This window comes from Anguilla rostrata, chromosome 2 (genome assembly GCF_018555375.3).
Source record: "Anguilla rostrata isolate EN2019 chromosome 2, ASM1855537v3, whole genome shotgun sequence".
In the NCBI taxonomy this organism is placed as follows: domain Eukaryota; kingdom Metazoa; phylum Chordata; class Actinopteri; order Anguilliformes; family Anguillidae; genus Anguilla; species Anguilla rostrata.
In genome coordinates, this window is record NC_057934.1 from 61,101,714 (window position 1) to 61,121,713 (window position 20,000).

Consider the following 20,000-nt stretch of genomic DNA (forward strand, 5'->3'; position numbering starts at 1 on the left):
TTTTCCGCGTGCTTTTCTCTGAACCTGAAGCAGGTATTCACATATGCGCTTCGTGTTCCTCTTAGCCTGCGGTACCTGTCCTGCATTCTGGGTACAGCCATGCAGGTCACTTTGCTCCGAACCCTCATTACATTCAGAAGGAGGAGAGCTGAGAAAGCTCTCTCTGTCATGCTTATCACCCTCTCCCCCCTCTCTCTCAATCTTTCGTTCCCTTGTTGCTGGTTGACAGATTGGAGGGGAAAAAAAAAAAAATCTTTTTGTAAGGATGTGCAGAATCAGCCGAAGCTACACGACATTTGCGTATCGGAGACGTGAGAACAGCGTGTTCTAAATGAGGCGAGTTGTGAGGAGTCTGCGCTGTGAATTTTGGAGAGCGTTGAGTTACACCTGTGAGGCGATACCTGAGTGGGCTTCTCTCTGTCATTGGCTGTCAGTGATGCTGTCCTGTCATTTCCACTGATTGCTCGCTCGCTCGAGAAAAATATTATCAGGTTCAGTTCCGCTTCCTTTCTCTCCTTGCCAGTTTTCGCATGTATTTATATCTGAGCCCTCAGATGTATTACGCATCTGTGCTCTTCCAGAATGGCGCTCAACACACTGCCTCACAGGGCTGGAACTGTGAGGCGGTGGCGGTGGCGGGGGCTGGAAAGGCGGGGGGGGGGGGGGTGACGTTCGCTCGTTCTGCCCTGCAGTCCAAACTTGCACAAAGCAGGGTGGTTCAGAGCAGTCAATGATTGACAGTCAGTTTCAGAGCTAACTCTGATGTGTCTCAGATGTGAGGGATTTGATTTCAGAAGCAATGCAGGCTTTTTTTTGAGCAAACAAACAAACTTTGCCTTAGTAGTCTCACCTCGAGCTGTCGCTCTGAACCAATAGCGTCTCAGAAGGGGTGGAGCGTCACAGAATGGGACAGGGTGCCGCGGGATCAGTGAGCACACACCGCCTGTTCAGGCCATGTGACCCACCGTAACCTTTGACCCCGTCCCGTGCCGCAGGTTGCGGAGACCTCTGCGCCCCCATCGCCGTGTGCCAGGACGAGGAGGCGAACGGCACCGTGGAGGTCTGCCCGTCCCGTCAGCAGTGGTGCCCCTTCCAGGGGCGCTGTCTCCCCCTCGGCAGTCCCTGCTCCCCCACCTCCTGCGTCAACTGCTCCCGGGCCCCCCTCCTCCCGCTGGAGGTGTACCAGCCAGAGTACAGCCTGGTGGAGGAAGTCCTCTTCACCCTGACACCGGGAGCCTCCAGACACCAGCTGGTGAGTCTGACAGGAAGTGATGTCAGCCGCACAGGAAGTGCCTGAGGCTCACCTGCTGTAGGATAAGTATAAATGCAGCACAGTGCCTTGTGATGGTGCCTTGGTGCCAGTAGAAGATCGAAAGTCAGCGGTCATGTGACCACACGTCTAAGTTAGGTAGTTTACTGATACATATGTTTGAATATCTGTGTTTTTTTGTAGAAAGTGAGTGATATATAAACAAAGGACCAACCTACATATGACATATAGAGGGGAAAAAATAAAATGTGATAACAGAAAGCAGGATAGCTTGTTTAGTGGAACCCCCCCCCCCCCCCCCCAAACCTGAGTCTCGTCTTCCCGCCTGGCTAAAGGTACAAGAGCAGATTTCGGACATCTTTGTGGCGGAGGGTGACTTCATGGCCCTCCAGCACGACGCCGGTCCTGGGGCCCTGCTCCAGTGTGGCCTGGACCCCGCCTCCCCCTGGCGCCAAAGCCTGCTGGTGCTCAACGACACCGACTGGATCAACGGCACCTCCGTCGACGTGGCCGGCAACAGCAGCGCCTGGGCCGAGGACCGCGCCTGCCTGCTCAGAGTGCTGTACACGGGGCAGGAGGAGACCCCCGTCCCGGGCCCGCTCCTCCAGGCTGGGCTCCCCAATCCGGGAGATTATACCTTCCAGGTGACGTCCGACGACCCGGATTTCCCCAGCCGGGCGTCCTGTCCGATCCGCGTGGTGCCGCCGCTGGGCCTCACCGTCATCTACCCCCCCAGCCAGAACGGGACCATCTACTTCCCCGCCAACCAGACCTTCCTGCTGGCCAAAGTGCGGTCCTGGCACCGGGCCTGGGCGAGCTGGCAAGGGGGCAACCAGTCCGTGCCCTTCCTGGCGTCCTGCCCGCCCGACCTGGCGCCCGTGGTCGGGGAGTGCCGGTCCGACCGCCACAACGACACCCTCTTCGTCTACGTGGACCTCCGGCTGGGGGGCACCCCGGCCGGCCCCGTGGTCCTGACCGCCCGCAGCGAGGTCGCGTCCGCTAACCTGACGGTGCAGGTGAGGGTGGAGGAGCCGCTCCGGGGCCTGAAGGTCACGCCCCACCCCAACCACAGGGTGCTGATGGAGGTCATGGTGGTGAGTCCCTCCGTGCGCTCCCTTCATCTACGTGCTCCATCTTTGCTTCCTCCTGCTCCGCCCGTTTCTTCCTCCTCCTCTGTCCTCCTCCTTTCTCGTCCTGCTCTTCCTCTGCGGTGCGCTCCCCTGTGCCGCCGCAGAAGCCGCTGACGGTCGCGCGGTGTCCTGTCGTCTCGCAGAAGTACTCGGCGGAGGTGGAGGCGGGCTCCGACCCCAGCTTCAAGTGGACGGTGGACGACAAGCCCCACTTCACCTACTACAACACGGTGCTCAACGTCATCTACCAGAACGCCGCCGTCTACAAGCTGTCTGTGAGCATCTGCCCGCGATCCTCAGGCTTAACGTCTTCCCTTTAACGGGGGCCTCCTATAATGGGAGCCTCCTGTACCGGGTGGCTCACTGTGCGACTTCATCCCAGTGTGCTCGGGGATTCAATAGCCTGTATTACAGGGTTTCCACAGGGCCTTGAAAACCTTTTAAAGAGATTGATTTTGAATGAGGAAAATAATTCAAGGTTGAGAAAGTGCTTGGATTTTGTCTGGCAAAACTGCCCTTTTTTCATAGCTGTGTGTGTCCTTTAGAGTGAAATCTAAACTTGTAAACACAACGATGTTGGAATTCGGAAATGTAATAATAAAGAAGAATATCTTTGGTGGGCTGTAATTTAAAAAAAATAACATTTGTAAGGCCCTTGAATTTGACATGAGGAAAACCCTAGGGACATTACATAATGTGTTTGAGATCCTAAATCGCCGTTTCTCAGGACCGCGGTTTCCTTGGTGACGGTGTGGGTTTCCTAGGTGACGGCGATGAACCACGTGAGCGACCTGACGGAGCACTACAACGTGACAGTGGACAGGATGAACCCCATGGCGGACCTCACCGTGAGGGGCGTCCCGGACATCGTCACGCAGGGCTCCGCCCAAACCCTCTCCGCTTCCGTCCTGGTCGACATGTCGGTGGACGCCGCCTTCCGGTACTTTCCACCGCCGGGCGTCCGTCAACGTGCACGCCCCGGCCTCGCTGAACTGAACGCACACCTCTTGGCTTCACTTTGTTCGAGATTTGTTTCGTTTAACTCTCTTTTTTTTTTTGCTCACTGTCGGATACTTGTAGCTTTTACCGATGCCAAGAACAGATTTAATTTGCTTTTAATCCTCCCATCGCACAACATGGGACAAGGGGATTGGAAGAGATCACCGTTAGGCTGTGGAGTAGCATGTCTAGCTAATTGATTCATTCTATCTGAAGTCACACATCTTCCAAAGCAGTGCTGTAGGGGATTAGGACAGAAGCAAACATCCGTGGCTTCTGGCGGATGTTCTCAGCAGAAGCCCACGTCGCGGATTTAGGCAGTGAGCTGAGGTGAGCAAGTCAAGAGAGAAACGAGGTTATAAGAGGGAGGGAGAAAAAGACTGGAAAAGCCTGGAAAAGGCTGATCTGGATTGTCGGACACGATCTTGCGTTCCAGATAATTCCTGCCCTCTGTCTCAGAACAAAGGGCTGGTCTTCGGCCCCTCCGAGGGAACGCTTTTGAACGATTAACGTGACGCCTTGACGAAAGGCCGAGGGGAACGATAAGGAGAGGAGCATCAGCCACCGCCACGCCCTTCGCCTCCCACCCGGTTAATGACAGCGGCCCGTGTGTGTGTGTGTGTGTGTGTGTGGGATTCCCCCTCCCCGGGCCGCCGAGGTTCCGCTCGGCCTGGCTCTAGAGCGCAGCCGCGAGCCTGACGCCTCAGAGCTCGCTCCTCTTCCTCAGCGGCCACGGCCGAAGGCCTTTCCTCTCCCTCGGGAAAGTCGACACGGTGTGTTCCGGCCTGCGTGAGACCCCGCCCCTTCCTGTTCCGGCCTGCGTGAGGCCCCGCCCCTTCCTGTTTCGCGTCAGCACTCGCGCGCCACTCGCGCCGGGGTCAGGAGAGCATGAGGGGAGGAAACGGCACAGGCCAGCTGTTTTGCCTGTGCCATCTGCCTGTGCCATTTGCCTGTGCCAGCCATTCTCCTCTGCAAAGAGAAGGTTCAGAACGCAGGGGTCTAAAAGAAGCATAGACCGCCAACACTATTCAGTTAACCCAGGACAGACGTGTCAGTCTGTTTATATGAGTTTAATAGAGAATAGAGAATTGAAAGTACTCCTGTGAATTGCTTTGTGGACATTCCTAAAGAAAATTTTTAGAAGAATATTTCCAAGAGGTGACCCGCAGGGCATACACAATATCATATATTTTAACACCCTAATCAAGATATTAACTTTTAGCCTTCACACTATAACCCGACTGAGAAGAGAAAAAACCTTGAAGAATGCACTTCTCTCTCGTACTAATTCCGGTAAACCAGCATTCAAAAGCTGCCTTGAAAGCCTTCGACTGCATACTGCACAATGCAGGACAGGACAGGACAGGACCTCAAACAAAACAAAACAAAAGATGAAATACATTTTAAAAGCCATCATATTCCTGACAGACACTCAGCAGACACTTGTATCCTGGGTGACTCACACAGCTTTAGTATTTTTTTTTTTTACATAGTATTCACATGGCATCCATATCTCAAATAAAGCATTTATACAAACCTGTCACCGTTTCTTTCCTGGGAGGTTTTGAACACTAACAATGTGAAGATGCTGCCTTGAAATCTAACAGAGCAGCAGGGAAGGGGATGCAATACTGTCTGGTGGAAGCTACATTTATTTAAATTACGATAATTATGTTCCTGCCTCATCCTTCACCACGGAGATTAAATGTTTTTATCTGACGAAGGCCACGCCCGAAAGCTCATTTTCTTTTAACTTGGATTAAATAAAAAGCCAGGGAACGTTGCACCTCCTCTGACCCACCCGCCCAGTCCATGCAGTACCTTTCATTCGGTCGAATCAGTGCTGTCTAAGACTTCACGTCGTCGCTAAAAGGCCACGCTGTGTTTTTTTTCTCTTTCTTGGTTTCCAGGTGGTCTTTCGGAGATGGAGGTTACCAGGTCTACCACTTCAGACCTCCCTACAACAGCTCCCTGCTCACGCCTGACCCCCAGGCCCACCAGGTCACCTTGCGGCAGAATGTTACCTACGTTTACGCCCAGCCAGGTAACCTCACCTGCTTCAGTCTGGTGCAAGGGTCTCACACTTCAGTCCTGGAGCCTTTACTGCTTTTTATGATTTCCTTTCGATTGTCAGAAAATTTAAGCCGTGGAAACAACAGAGTAAAATGTCCAGTGTTAGTTCAACTGTGGAATCAACTCATTCACTCTGGAATGTTGGACCAAATGTTATCTGTTAAGAGTTAAATTAACACCGGTAGAGTTGAATCAACGCTGGGCATTTTACTGTGAAGGTGTGCAGAGTCTTTAGCCAATTAGCGAATTAAATAGGGCACTTAAGCGCAGGAATACATTCAAAAACCAGCAGACACAGCAGCCCTCCAGGATTTCAGTTTGATTTCTCTGACCTAGTGCACAGATGGTCTAGTGGAAGGAGAGAACAAGGAGTGTCTGTGGTTTAATTGGCTGTGCAATAAAGCATAGATAATTATTTCACCCTGTGGATTGATGCAATGGTTTATTTTTCCATTTAAAAAAGAAACTTGTTGTAAAAGTGCTCAAGTGTATGGAGCTTGCCTGAAAGTCTTGGTTGAATCATTTTATCATCCTGATTATCTTTTGATCCTGGTTATCCTTTATATTCTGTACCCTGCTATTTTACTCATTATTGTTCCAGTTCTTGTGGATAACAGAGGTTTTTTATTTAGTTTTTATTTATTTTTTAACTCCCATAACCCTCGTAATTGTGCCCTTGTTTTTTGTCATCACAGGAGAGTACACGCTCACAGTCTCAGTGTCCAACACGAAAGAGAACATGAGCAAGAAGATTGAAGTGTTTGTGTTCAGCGTGCTGACGGTGGTGGAGATCGAGACCGACCCTGAGGTTCTGCAGGCGGGCCGGCCCACCGTATTCGAGGCCCACCCCCTGCCCTCACCCTATGGCATTGTCTACACCTGGAATTTCGGGGATGGTTCCGCCCCCGTGCAGGGTCGCGAACGCCGTGTCAACCACACCTTCGCCCGCAGTGGCGTCTACAATATATCCGTCTCCATCAACAACACCATCAGCTATACCAGCACCCACGTGGAGATGCTGGTGTCGGAGGAGATCCGGGGCTTGTCCGTGTCCTCCACCTCCCCCACCGAGCTCAACACCCCAACGATCATCAGCGCCCAAGTGGAGGCCGGCAACAATATCACCTGGACCTTCGCGATGGGCGACGGGAGGGTGCTGACGGTGGCGGAGCCACAGGTGGAGCACATCTACGTCAAGGACGGCAACTACACGGTGAACGTCACGGCGACCAACGGCATCAGCTCTTGGTGGGCGTCGCTGGCCGTGCAGGTGTTCATCCTGGAGGTGCTCTCGCTAGAGCCGGCCGGCTGTGTCCAGGAGCTCACCGAGATTGACTTCAACGCCTTTGTGTCGGGAAACTCCTCCATGTATGTCTATGAGTGGAGCTTTGGGGACGGCACTGAAAATGTGACCCTCCGTGGTACCCCAGGCATCACCCATATGTACCCTACTAGTGGCGACTACTACCTCTCGCTCCACCTGTCCAGCAGGGTGAATAAAGCCAATTTCTATGCCTGTGTCTGTGTCCAACCAATGATAGTTAATGTCTCCTTAGTCTCCAAAGGCAGCTACACCTTGCTAGGAGAAGAGACCAGTTTCACCGTTAGTGCCTTCCCGGTGTTTGAATATACCTATCTCTGGGATTTCGGCATCAATGATTCGACTGTTCGAGGACACAAGGACATGTCCTTTACCTACAGAGATCCAGGACAGTACCTGGTGACTGTCACAGTCCTCAACAACATCTCCTTCAGCAACAGCACCACCTTAATCGAGGTTCAGGAGTCCGTGGGCCTTGTTGTCATCCAGCACAATGGTACCAAGTCCAACAGCCTGGCCCTGCACCAGCTGTACACTTTCTCGGCTTCGGCGGATGGCTCAAGCGTAGACTACATCTGGGACTTTGGGGATGGGAGCATCCTGACTGGTGGTAATGTCACCCACGCGTACAACGCCTCTGGTGACTTCAACATCAGCCTGATGGGGAGTAACCAAGTGAGCAGCAACCACACCGAGCTCTCTGTGTCTGTCATCACACCCATCCGGGGCCTGACAGTCAACGCCAGCCTGATCAACGTCCCCCTCAATACCTCTGTCCACTTTGAGGCACACCTAGAGCAAGGGGACAATGTGGAATACTCCTGGATCCTGTGTGACCGCTGCACCGCCATTCCCAGTACCCACACCATGTTCTACACCTTTAGGTCGGTGGGGACATTCAACGTCATCGTCACAGCAGAGAATAAGATCAGCTTTCTGCAGGCCAGCATTTTCATCTTTGTCCAACGGGAACTGGAGGGTCTGCAGATTGTGGCAGAGGAGCTGGGTGAAGGCTGCTGCTTTGCCACCAACAGGGTCCTCCACCTGCAGGCTGCTCTCCGGGAAGGTACCAACATGTCCTTCAGCTGGAGCCTCCTTAGGAACCAGGAGAATGCCACCAACCTGAGTGGGAAGACCATAGATGTCAACTTCTCCCAGCCAGGCCCTTGCAATATCTTCCTCAAGGCCACCAACCTCCTGGGCCAGATTGGCGTCAACAGGACTATCGAGTTTCTGGACCCAGTTGGCAGTGTAAGCCTGCAAGCTGCTCCCAACCCCGTGGCAGTCAACCGCTCAACTAACATGACGGTCTCTGTGAGTAGTGGTTCGGATCTGAGGTACCGTTGGTCTCTCGATGGAGTCCCCCTGCCTTGGTTTTCTCCTTCAGTCCAACACAGATTTGTCAACCCCGGCCTCAAGCTGGTGAGTGTGGAGATCTCCAATGAGGTGAGCTCAGAGATGACCTCAGAGTGGATCAGCGTACAGGAACCCATTTCAGGGGTGGCTTTCACTGCCACGGAGGTCACAGAGCAGAATTTTGTGGCCTCCGGCACCACTGTGCTCCTGCAGGGGGACTATCAAGTTGGAACTAATGTCTCCTGGACGTGGTACCTCCCCAACACGGTGAAAATGGGCCAGCAGGTGACCTGGTTGTTTCCCACTGCAGGGGTTTTCACGGTCACCCTGAATGCTACAAATGACATCAGCGCAGAAGCCACCTCACAGGACTTCACAGTGCAGGACAGGGTTGAGGGCCTGGAGCTGAAGGTGAACAAGAGCATCGTGGCATTACGGGAGAATGTGGAGTTCAACATCGGCATCTCTGCGGGGACCTCCGTGAGCTTCATCCTGACCATCAGCGGCGACGCCACAGTGGAGCTCCAGAACCTCACCTACACCCACCAGTTCACTCGAGTGGACACCTATGTGGTCAACCTGACGGCCCACAACCAGATCAGCTCGGAGAGGGCGAGTATTATTGTCAAGGTCATGGAGCCGATCAGCATGCTTACCATGGTCAACTGCTGTGAGGCCGCCATCCCCGTGGGTGTCAAGAAGTTCTTCAGCGCTGAGATACAGACAGGAAACCGCGTCACCTTCCTGTGGACTTTCGACCTGCACCACGGGACCAAGACGTCCCTGATTGGGAAAAAGGTGACCTACACCCCAGAAAAGTCAGGTCAGCTGACCATATACCTGGGTGCAGTCAATGCCCTGGGGTGCCAGAATGTGACCAAGGTCATACAGGTTCAGAACGTCCTGATCTCTGCCACCTTGGAGGCTAACCCTCGGGACACCTTTATCAATAAGACGATCAGCCTGCGTGCCTTGGCGTCCCCCAGAGGCACCCCGGCCTTCTACCAGTGGAACTTTGGGGACGGCACGGGGAGGCAGAACACCAACTCGCCCAGCATTAGCCACTCATACTCCCAGCCTGGGAACTATGTGATCCAGGTGAATGTCAGCAACCTGGTGAGCTGGGTCATAGCGCAGGTCGCCGTCAACATCCGGGTGCTGGAGTGCGAGGAGCCCGAGGTGCGGCTGGTCAACGCTCCCCGGCTGACTGTCCGTCGGCCCCAGGCCAACCTGGTGGAGGCCAACGTCGACCTGAAGGGCTGTGTCCGGTACGGCGTGGAGTACCTGTGGGAGATCTTCCCCTTCCCGCTCTCCGACGCCCCCCGGGGGCAGGACAGGGTCCCTCTACCGGCCGAGTTGGACACCAGGAGGCTTCAGCTCTCCATCCCCAAAATGGCGCTGGAGCTGGGTAACTATAGCCTGGTCTTCTCCCTGACGTACGAGGGCATCCCCCTGCGGAAGACTGCCTCGTTGCAGCTGAGCGTGATAGCCGGGAAGCTGGTGCCCATCATTGAGGGCGGCTCCTACAGGGTCTGGTCCAAGACCCAGGACCTGCAGCTGAGCGGAGAGCAGTCGTACGACCCCAACCTGGGCCCAGAGAGCCAGACTCTGCTGAACTACCTGTGGGAGTGTACCAACACGTCAAAGGTGTGGCTTTGCTTCTCTTCTTGCTGCTCTTGATCTTCCAGCATGCAGAACCAATCTGCACTGTAAAACTGAATTATATAACGATTATGAAAGCACTGAAGCAGAGAAAATAATGAAAATATTTGGCTTTTTATCGATTTTATTGTTGACGGCCTTGTGGCACTCAAGAAATATAATTATTTTCTTTTAGAGTAGGTATGTACTTATTTTGAAACCCATAAAAACCCCTTGATATGTGTGGTTGCATATCTACACAAGGTTACTCTGAAGCTCGAATATGACTGTTAGATATAATTTTAGATTTAGCATTTTATTGATTTTTAGCTTTGCCACCATGTTGACTACATTAATATCTACTTAAAATCTCATCCACAGCTTATCCAGAGTTTTTAGTGTAGTATTGGTCAGTCTTTGCTTTTTCCCCTCCAAGAAAAATGTTCTCCTGTAAAGGAGCAAAAAAAAAGAAAATAAAAATGTATTTTCCAGTTGAGTAACTGGAAAAGACAATTAAAAGTCAGAGTTATTTTCTTTTCCCCTTCTCTGTCTGTGTGGCTTTTTAGTGCATGTTTTTGTACTTCCCTTGTTTAAATGCCCATTGCCTCCACCCCCCCCCCCCAAAAAAAAAAATGAAATGAAGAAGTTAATCCCCAACCAAAAGCTCGAATCACGAGTCACAAATGCGGGTGCAGGGACTAAGAGGTGGGGCCTGTGACTAGAGGCGGAGCCTGCTCTGCTGACTTGGCGGGTGTGAGAACACATCGCGCTGTGCCGCCCGGACGTGCTCTGGTGACGGAGGTTCGAACGGGCCCACTGGGGCGACCGTGTGTGCGTGGGGAGTGGGTGTATGCATGGAAAAGGGGTGGAGGAGGCAGGGGGGGCGGGGGGGTGGGGCTGTTATGTAACGACATGCATTCCAGCCCTCTGCCCTTTCTCTCACTCAATCAAGCCAAAAATGCACAGCTGTCCTGACCCTTTAGATAAAGCAGAGAGCCCCCTCCTTTCTGTGATCAGCCTAACGCCCTCAGTCTACAGGAGGGAGGGAGGGAGCAAGAGAGCGAGGGAGGGAGAGAGAGGAAGAGGGAGAGCGAGATTTAAATTTAAGATTACAGTAATGATATTAATATCGATAACTTGGCGTCTTATTGCTTTCAAGGAGATTTTGCTCTTGGTTTGTTTATGTATGATATTCAGCCTTGTTCAAACCTTGTTCCTCAAGATTGTATTCCCGCTGTGGAAACTAACTGAAGAAAATCAGGGAAAGAAATCATAAAAATTCCCCGTGGAGGCCCTCGCAAGGCTTGGAAACAGAATCTGTTGAGGGAAACCAATGAAATAGCTAATAAAGACAACAAAACAAAACAAAAAAACTCAATAAACCAGGAAACACCAGAACCCCAACGTCCCACAGGTTTTACATTATATATTTATGACATGTTTTATTGTGAACACTGGAAGTGTTCAAGCAAAGAAAGCAATGGAAAGTCATATTCCCATAAGGATGTCCAGTGCTGGTGTATAATAGCCCCTAACTGTGAAAGCATGTGTTCTTATTTTAGCTTAACAAATTGCCAGTGTATGTTCTGCAGTCAATCAGCTTGTGTAAGCATTAAATCTCAAGTGTTTCATGGTATTTGTTTCAGTATTTAATTCATTTATGGCCTTAAATTGTTTGGTATGAGACAGATCGTTTGAGACACTTTTAACTGTTTACTGACTGAGGTACCAGCTACTGACCTATGTGGTGCAGTACTGACCTGTGCGGTTCTGAGCGTCGCAGCGAGTCTGTTGTTTTTGCGTACCCCTTAAACTCAGCACCCAGTTCAGGCCCCAGGAAGCAGGTGAGGTGAGCTAACTGTGTAATCAACTGCCTTAATCAATGCTGAGGAACATGAAAACCAGCAGAGGCTGTGGCTCCCCGGGACCTGAGTTCCTGACCCCAGATGTTCTAATGTAATTAACCTTTGACCCCCTGTGCCCCCGCCCCACCCTACCCCACCCCTCCCCTCCCCGCCCCGCCCCGCAGGGCCCGGACCGCTGCTCCAGTCTGACTTTCAGCTCGGGTTTGGGGTACAACGAGCCGGTGCTGGGCATCCCGGGGAGGGAGCTGGAGGCCGACCTGGCCTACACCTTTCGGCTCACCATCAGCAAAGAGGGCACGGGCCGGGAGTCCACCACACAGATGGTGAGCCTTCCTCACCCTCCTCTTCACCTTCTGTGTCCTTTACTTGGCTATTTTTATTATTCTTTTTTTTTTAAAAATATATATTTATTAACCTTTGCTTATTATTACTCATGTTGGGTTTTAAAATTTTTTTTATTGATTCTGTTGATTTTACTGTGTTATCGCTTTTTATTGGGGTTTGATTTTTATTTGATTGATCATTATTATTGATTGTTTGATGTTTTTTTATTTATGGTTTGATTATTTTTATTGTTCATGGTTTTTGTATTTGCCAGTTTATCTAAACTTTTTTTTTTTTTTTTTTTTAACGAAGTGCCAAGTTGGGCCAAATGGCCTGTTCTCGTCATCGCTTTTCTGGTCTTCGTATGTTCTGAACCCACCTCCCAATATATTCCCCCTGTGGGGAGTAAAAATCGAATTAAAAAAAAAAAATTTAATAATTTTAAAAATAGCCTACTTGCGAGCATGTCTGACAGCGTGTTATTTCGTCGATTCTGAACACGCTGGGCCCTGCAGCTCAGCATAGATGCGTCACTGTGTGGTAATGACCTCTTACCTGGGTGGGATCTGAATCCCCCGGCCCCCTCCCCCGAAAATGTGGCCTGCTGCTCGAAGGCAAAACTAGCGGTCACAGTCGTGCTGAAATTGGTGCTTTTTGGACGTATCGAGTTAAACACTGTGCAGATAGCACGCCGGGGGGGGGGGGGGTTGCTGTGAGAGCACTAGAGTGAGAATTTCATTCAGTGTTTAAAATTAAGCCCAGATTGTGGCGTGAATTTTTCATTGTGCTTATCATTTGCGGGTGTGGCGTGGTGGTGTGCAAGTCAGTAATCACTGCTACGGCGTGTTAAAGAGACGCTTTTGCACAGGAAAAGGAACTTTTTTTTTCTGTAATTGTTCAGAATAGAACCCAATGTGCCAAATGCATTTTAGAATATTGTTCCCCCCAGCCTTCTTTCATTCGTAATTAAAAACAACAGTTTTATTATCTGTCTCATTTGCTCATAACAAGATTTGGTTAATTACTGATTGCGAGAAGCACGTGTAATGAACCAGCGATTAAGCTGATGAGGCAGAAAAATTGTCTTTTTTTTAAAAGTTAAGAGCGATAACCTGCTGCTTTTGAAGTGTTTTGTTTGGCTATGAGAATCAAGTGCAACTGCAGCTCTGGGTTTAACAAAATATAGCAGAAAACCACAACTTTTAGATTTTCCCAAAATGCATTGCTGAGCTGGGGTGGGGGGGGCACCGAAGGTAATGTGGCTCTTCCTTTTATGCAAGGATAAGAAGCAGTGTGGAGGACACAGGTGTTCTATTACAGTAGCTTTTTCTTTTTCAATTGCTCAATCATAGCTGGATTAATTAGGTAATTTGTTACAAAATGGAGGTAACTCCCCGGTCAATCATATATACCAGGGATACTGAAATCTGGCCCTTGAGGCCAGTAATACTGCTGGTTCTCATTTCCCCCTCTAATCAGGGACTGATTTAAACCTGACACAGCGGGTGAGTGTGATCTCTGACCAAGCACAGGCATTATTGGGCAGAAGAGAAGACCAGCAGTACTAATGAGCTTTGGGAACAGATTTGAGTACCCCATTGGTAATGGGATTGCATTGACTTGACTTGACCGTTCACAGCACAGTACAGCCTGACCTAGTCAGGATGTGCCAGCGTGAGGCTGAAAAGTGGTGCAAGCCCCCCTCTAAGGGGCTGGGAGAGAATTAGGACGTCCTGCATTTAGGAGGTCCTCCTCCTTCTATGTTCCTCCCCTTTCCTCCTCACCTTCCCCGATCCTCTTTTTCTGCCCTTCATCCTCTCAGCCACCCTTTCTCCTCCCTTCTTTTTCACTCACCTCGAAACGTGAGGCTGTGTGTTTTGTGCCGTTACCTTTTTGATTGACAGGAGGGGCGCTGCACTTGCACCCTTGATACCCAAAACAGCCTGAACCGTGTCACCAAATGTCCAACTGTAAGGGTGGTTAAGATGGTAGTCGTGTAATCAGGCCAATGTTTACCTTTCTTTTTCGAGAGCTCAGATTGGTTGACGTTAGCTCTTCTGTGTGCGGTTTAGCAGAGCCATTCTCTCTGTAATTGTCCTGGGTCTCGCGGTTTTCAGACGGCACAAGCTGTTTTGGAGCATCGTTAAAATGTTTCTGCCTCATTGGAACTTGCATAATTAATACTGCTAATGCATGTTTCAGATTACACCAAGGACAAAGCGATACAGCGGGCGGAAAGTTAAGACCCGCTCTCAAGGGGCCCATCAGGTTAACCGATTTTATCGTAGATCAGGAATTTAAAATAATTTGTGAATTCCGGGATGATTGCGGGCACGTGTTGCCATAAGGACTCTCCACGTTTTTTGTTTTTGTCATTGGTTTGTCTGGCACATCCGAGCCAGACAGTTTGGGATCAGTCCTCTTAGGGTAGAAGAAGAAGAGGAGAAGAAGTTTAGCAGCATTTCCGTCTCCCGCACAAACTCATCGCTCGTCGTTAAAATGAGAGAAAAAACGACAGAAAGCAGGAAAGATAAATCGGTGGAAAGTGAACCCGTCCAGCGAGCGGCCCGGTTTCCATCCCTTTAAAGCTGGCGGGACTGATGGAGCCAGCGGTCGGCTAGCGCTCCAACCCACCGCCGCCGCCGCCGCCGCCGCCGCCGCCGTTTCAGGATAACGAGCTCCCCGTAGGAGGCGCGCTCTGAAGCGGGGTGCATTGGTTGTTGCCTCATCATTATTCCGTGCGGGCCTTCCCTGCTTGTACTGCCGCGGGCGGGGCGGTGGGGGCGACGAGAGTACTGCAGAAAAGTCCCCTTCAAAGGATGTCTGTGTGTGTTCACTGTCAGTATTCAGGTGTTGAGTATGGGGTGTGTCCATTGTCAGTATTCAGGTGTTGAGTACGGGGCGTGTCCACCGTCAGTATTCAGTTGTTGAGTATGGGGCGTGTCTATTGTCAGTATTCCGGTGTTGAGTACGGGGCATGTCCATTGTCTGTAGTGTTCAGGTCTTAAATATGGCGCATGTCCAAAGTCAGTATTCAGGTGTTGAGTATGGGGCGTGTCCACCGTCAGTATTCAGGTGTTGAGTATGGGGCGTGTCCACCGTCAGTATTCAGGTGTTGAGTATGGGGCGTGTCCACCGTCAATATTCAGGTGTTGAGTTGACGGTGTCTCTCTCTCCCTCAGGTGCTGGTGCAGAGTGGCAGGATCCCCATGGTGTCCCTGGAGTGCGTGTCCTGCAAGGCCCAGTCCATCTACGAGGTCAGCCAGAGCTCCTACGTCTTCCTGTCCGGCACCTGCAGCAACTGCCAGGCCTCACACCGTGGGGTAAGAGTGACGGGGGAGATTGGGGGGTGGGGGGTGGGCCAGGGATAACACAGTGATGATGTTTCCTTAAAGTGATTAAAGAAAACACTGAATAAGTATAAAAGACACTAGAGTGTGGGCCTTTGCCTTCCTTTTGAATTACCAGAAAGTGGCCAGAAAATACCCACCAGTCACATTTGCCGTTGCTCTATTGATGGTTATGAATGTACTCTGTGATTGGTGGAGCTACTTTCACTTATTTTTTTTTATTTTTTTTTGAGTAAGGTGACAGGACTTCGACTGTTACCTTACTGTCACTCAGAACTTATTCCTATTTTATTATTCCCGTGTGTGATGTTCCTGTTGCTCCCGGTCTCCCTCTGGTTCACTGCAATTCGATTTCTGAAAGTTCATGATGTGTTCTCGGCCGGGCGTGTTCTGTTGAGGGTCTAAGTCGATGTGGGGTCACAGTGGTGGGGGGGGGGGAGAGGAAGCCAATCGCGCTCGGCGGGGTTCTGGAGGGTCGGTCGTGCTGAACAAAATCATTCAGAATCATTCAGTGACCTCACTTGAGTCCAAGTGAGGTCAGCACTGCGGAACGGGACAGGAGCCAACACGGCGGGGGTCGTGAGGTCATCGGTGACTCATCCGAGCTGCGGTCTGCCGTCCTCCTTGGAACAAGCCGTCGGAGGGAAATTAAGAATATCGGATCCGAAAATAACTTTTCGTATTTCTCAGGAATGCACCCCGCAGTGTATTTGCCCACAGAATGGATTAGCCACAACCCTGGCTGGGATTAAATCAACATTTGTCCTCAACTTTGACTAATTCATTAAAATGCTACAATTGCTTTTTTTCTGAACAAATACGGTGTTGGCAAATTAGTGGGCAATCTAACGTTGCACAGTTTGTGAAGAAAACATATAAGGCTTGCATTTAAAGTTGAGGATAAATGATTGAGTACAAGTTCCTGTCTTTCAGTATAGGGCATAGAAAGATTGATATTTTTGTCTGTTGTACGCAGAATTTTGCTGTGTATTTCACAAAGAAAAAAAGACACTGCCTTTATAATGCTACGAGTGGAGCACACTGTGCTTCTCAATTCACAGTTACAGTTCACAATCTGCGCGCTTGCTGTTAGCTTATTAATGAAACTCCGCTTGCAGAAGGTGCATTTAACAGGGATAGAAAAACCATCTCTAGAGCTACAGATACAGAAAGAAAAGCTACAATCGAATCAGCTAACATCGTGTGCTGCAAGACCTGGGAGAGAAGGGTTTGTTTTCTCACTTTCTCTCACTCTCTTTCTCTCTCTCTTTCCACTCTTTCTCTTCCTCCCTCCCCCTCTCTTTCTTCCCCCTCTTTCTCTCTCCCTCCCTCTCTCTCTCACTCTCGCTCTCTCTGTCTCTTTCTGTCACTCTTTCCCTCTCTCTCTCTCTCTCTCCGCTCTCTCTCTCTCCCGCCGCCTGCAGCGGTGGACGGCGATGACCCTGCAGAACGAGTCCCTGGTGCTGGACACCAGCAGCACCACCACGGGGAACGACGGGATGAACCTGGTGCTGCGGCAGGGCGTGCTGCGCGACGGCAACTCCTACGTCTTCAGCCTCCACGTGGTGGACGACCTCATGGACCGGGAGGGCGTGGCCTCCATCGTGCTCCGCCACAACATGCCCCCTACTGGCGGCTCCTGCGCCCTGCGGCCCAGCGCCGGCCGGGTCCGGACGCTCGTCGACAAAGTGCAGTTCTCCTGCACGGGTGGGTAAAATCCGTCATGTCTGTCAGCGCAGGGGGGAGAACTGAGATTCGCTTCATGAGTGGATGAACTTGGCTGTAAGGTTCCGTGAGAATTTTTTAGTTGATGGATTTCACCTCACCCCATTTCCCCGGGCTGACCCTATTGAAATGGAGCTGATAGCTCTGGTCTGCACAGTCAGCCTTCCCATTGGTTACAGCGGGTTTTGTTCTGTGAGGTCAGAGCTCCTCCTCCACGGCGCTCTCTGTAAATCAAGGGCCTTTGGTCCTCGGGTATGTCAGTCACAGTTACCTGAGTCAGTCGTCCTGAGAAGCCACTGTTTCGCGCTGGGCTGCCGAACTCTGGTCCAGCCCATTACTTCTCATTCTGTTTAAATATGAAGAACAAAAACATCAGCAAAAAAAATAATAAAATAACTAGAGTGCGGCAAGATGCCATTCAGTAGTGGCAGACTCATGCGTAAGTGCAGACAACAGCAAACATGGCATAGTGGTTAAAAAGGTGGTTAAAAGTGGTTTAAAGTGCCTCTTCACCGCTGTTGGAGGTGCAGCTTACCGCCTTCCGACCGAGCTGGGCTCAGAGTCCGTAGAAGAACAGCAGTATTGCGTATGTGAGCGAAAGACTTTGAGGATTCGTGGTGCTGCAACTGACCGCGAAGCTGGTGTTTGTTATTATTAAAACTTCAAATTGTTACCTAAAGTTGCACTTAGGGTTATCGAAACAAACACTGACAGGGGTAACAGCCGATTTAAAAAACCGGTCAAAGCAAGTAAAAGCCTACAGTTTGCAGCGGATATGCTCTTGAGTGCTCTGCCGGTGAGCGCGGGGGCAGCCCCGGGGACCGTTCTCCGTGGAGCGCTCTTCGCTCGGGATAAGAGCGTCTGCCACACGGCTGTGATGTGCGGAGGCGGGCCGGGCCGCTGGAAGGGGAGGAGCCGCCCGGCAGTCGGGGGCGGGTCGCGGATTCCCGTCGGGTTCGGCTCACTCCCCGGAATTTCAATTCCGCTCCCGTCCGCCCCGGAGACAGTCTGTCTGTCTGTCTGTCTGTCTGTCTGTCTGTCTGTCTGTCTGGCTGTCTGTCTGTCTGTCTGTCTGTCTGGCTGTCTGTCTGTCTGTCTGTCTGTCTGTCTGTCTGTCTGTCTGGCTGTCTGTCTGGCTGTCTGTCTGTCTGTCTGTCTGGCTGGCTGTCTGTCTGTCTGTCTGTCTGTCTGTCTGGCTGTCTGTCTGTCTGTCTGTCTGGCTGTCTGTCTGTCTGTCTGTCTGTCTGTCTGTCTGTCTGTCTGTCTGTCTGTCTGTCTGTCTGTCTGTCTGTCTGTCTGGCTGTCTGTCTGTCTGTCTGTCTGTCTGTCTGGCTGTCTGTCTGTCTGGCTGTCTGTCTGTCTGTGTCTGGCTGTCTGGCGTCTGCTGTCTGTGTCTGTGGCTGTCTGTCTGCTGTCTGGCTGTCTGTCTGGTCTGGCTTTGGCTGTCGCTCTGGCTGCTGGCTGGCTGTCTGTCTGTGTCTGCTTCTAGACTGTCTGCGGCTTGTGGTGGTCAAAGTCATTTGGTCAGTCCACCCTCCTTTTGTATTTTATTTTTTGCTTTATTCAGATGTGTAGAAAGCAGAGAGGGGGTAACAGAGAAGGAATGATGGTGTAATGGCCATGATTGAACTTTCGCCCACATTTGGGGGTAGCATACAGCCCTACAGACTTGCCACACATCTTGCCAGTGTGGTGTTTGACTTTATGACTTCTGGGAGCGAGCTGCATAGACCATCGTTCTGTCTTTGTGTGTCTGTATAAGAATGCTCCCCCTTTCCCTCTCCGCTCGCATGTTTTAGTGGTGACGGTGGCCCCTAGGAGCTCCAGAGACTCCTCCCTCGCGCTTAAGGGATCTGACGGTGGGACCTGCAGACCGCGGGCAGCCCGTGACTGGGGACTGCGGGCCGGGCTGCGGGCAGATTAGCAGTCCGAGGAGCACCAGGGCACGGTGTCAGAGATACTCGACCGGAGGCGCTGGTGACGCCCGAGAGCACTGAAAGGCTCGGGCCTAATTATGCAGCGCTGCCGGGTCCTGCGTTAGCTCATTTTAGCCCCGATGGAGTGAGCCGGGGGGCCCGGGGCCGGGGGCCAGGGGCCCGGGGGCCGGGGGCCCGGGGGCCGGGGGCCGGGGGCCCGGGGGGTGGTGGGGGTTGAAGAACGATGGCATTAGCGCTGGCGAATGTTAAGCCTTTCTCTTCTTCAGCTCAAGGTTACTGCTGCTAGCACAGCTGTGGCCTCCGCTCTGTTTTTCCCTTTGTAATGAGGCATCTCGGGCAGCCCCGTGAGAACACGACTCATCGCGCTACCTCTCTCTGAAGTCAGCCTCTCTTCGGTCTCCTTTAGCCCACGCGGGTCATTCAGCCCGGCAGATACCTTCCGGAACAATTCAGGATGTGTACCACGTTTCACAGGTTCCAACGACACTGCCCCCACAGCTGGGATTTGAACTGGCAGCCCCCCTCTGGTAATGCGTCAGTCTTCCTTGCGGCTGTGGCGCTGATGGGGGGAGCCTCTTTAAGAAAAGGGGCGGCTGCTCCTCAGCCCGTCCGTCTGCGGGTCCGTTTGTCCGTCCGGTGCCCTGCTCTGAATGTCAGTCCCCTGTCCCTCTGTCCGTTTGTCCGTCCGGTGCCCTGCTCTGAATGTCAGTCCCCTGTCCCTCTGTCCGTTTGTCCGTCCGGTGCCCTGCTCTGAATGTCAGTCCCCTGTCCCTCTGTCCGTTTGTCCGTCCGGTGCCCTGCTCTGAGTGTCAGTCCCCTGTCCCTCTGTCCGTGTGTCCGTCCGGTGCCCTGCTCTGAATGTCAGTCCCCTGTCCCTCTGTCCGTTTGTCTGTCCGGTGCCCTGCTCTGAATGTCAGTCCCCTGTCCCTCTGTCCGTTTGTCTGTCCGGTGCCCTGCTCTGAATGTCAGTCCCCTGTCCCTCTGTCCGTTTGTCTGTCCGGTGCCCTGC

At 51.7% G+C, this 20,000-nt stretch overlaps 1 protein-coding gene across 1 annotated transcript in view; it reads left to right on the plus strand.

Annotated features, from left to right (window-relative positions):
- The window catches only part of pkd1a (polycystic kidney disease 1a), a 105,681-nt gene that overhangs the window by 52,534 nt on the left and 33,147 nt on the right, over window positions 1–20,000 (plus strand). Inside the window, exons 11-19 of the mRNA XM_064323416.1 lie at window positions 996–1,252; window positions 1,606–2,364; window positions 2,544–2,675; window positions 3,165–3,340; window positions 5,310–5,443; window positions 6,168–9,796; window positions 11,820–11,978; window positions 15,162–15,302; window positions 16,754–17,036. Coding sequence (XP_064179486.1) covers window positions 996–1,252; window positions 1,606–2,364; window positions 2,544–2,675; window positions 3,165–3,340; window positions 5,310–5,443; window positions 6,168–9,796; window positions 11,820–11,978; window positions 15,162–15,302; window positions 16,754–17,036 — 5,670 coding nt within the window. The remainder of the gene's footprint in view (window positions 1–995; window positions 1,253–1,605; window positions 2,365–2,543; window positions 2,676–3,164; window positions 3,341–5,309; window positions 5,444–6,167; window positions 9,797–11,819; window positions 11,979–15,161; window positions 15,303–16,753; window positions 17,037–20,000) is intronic.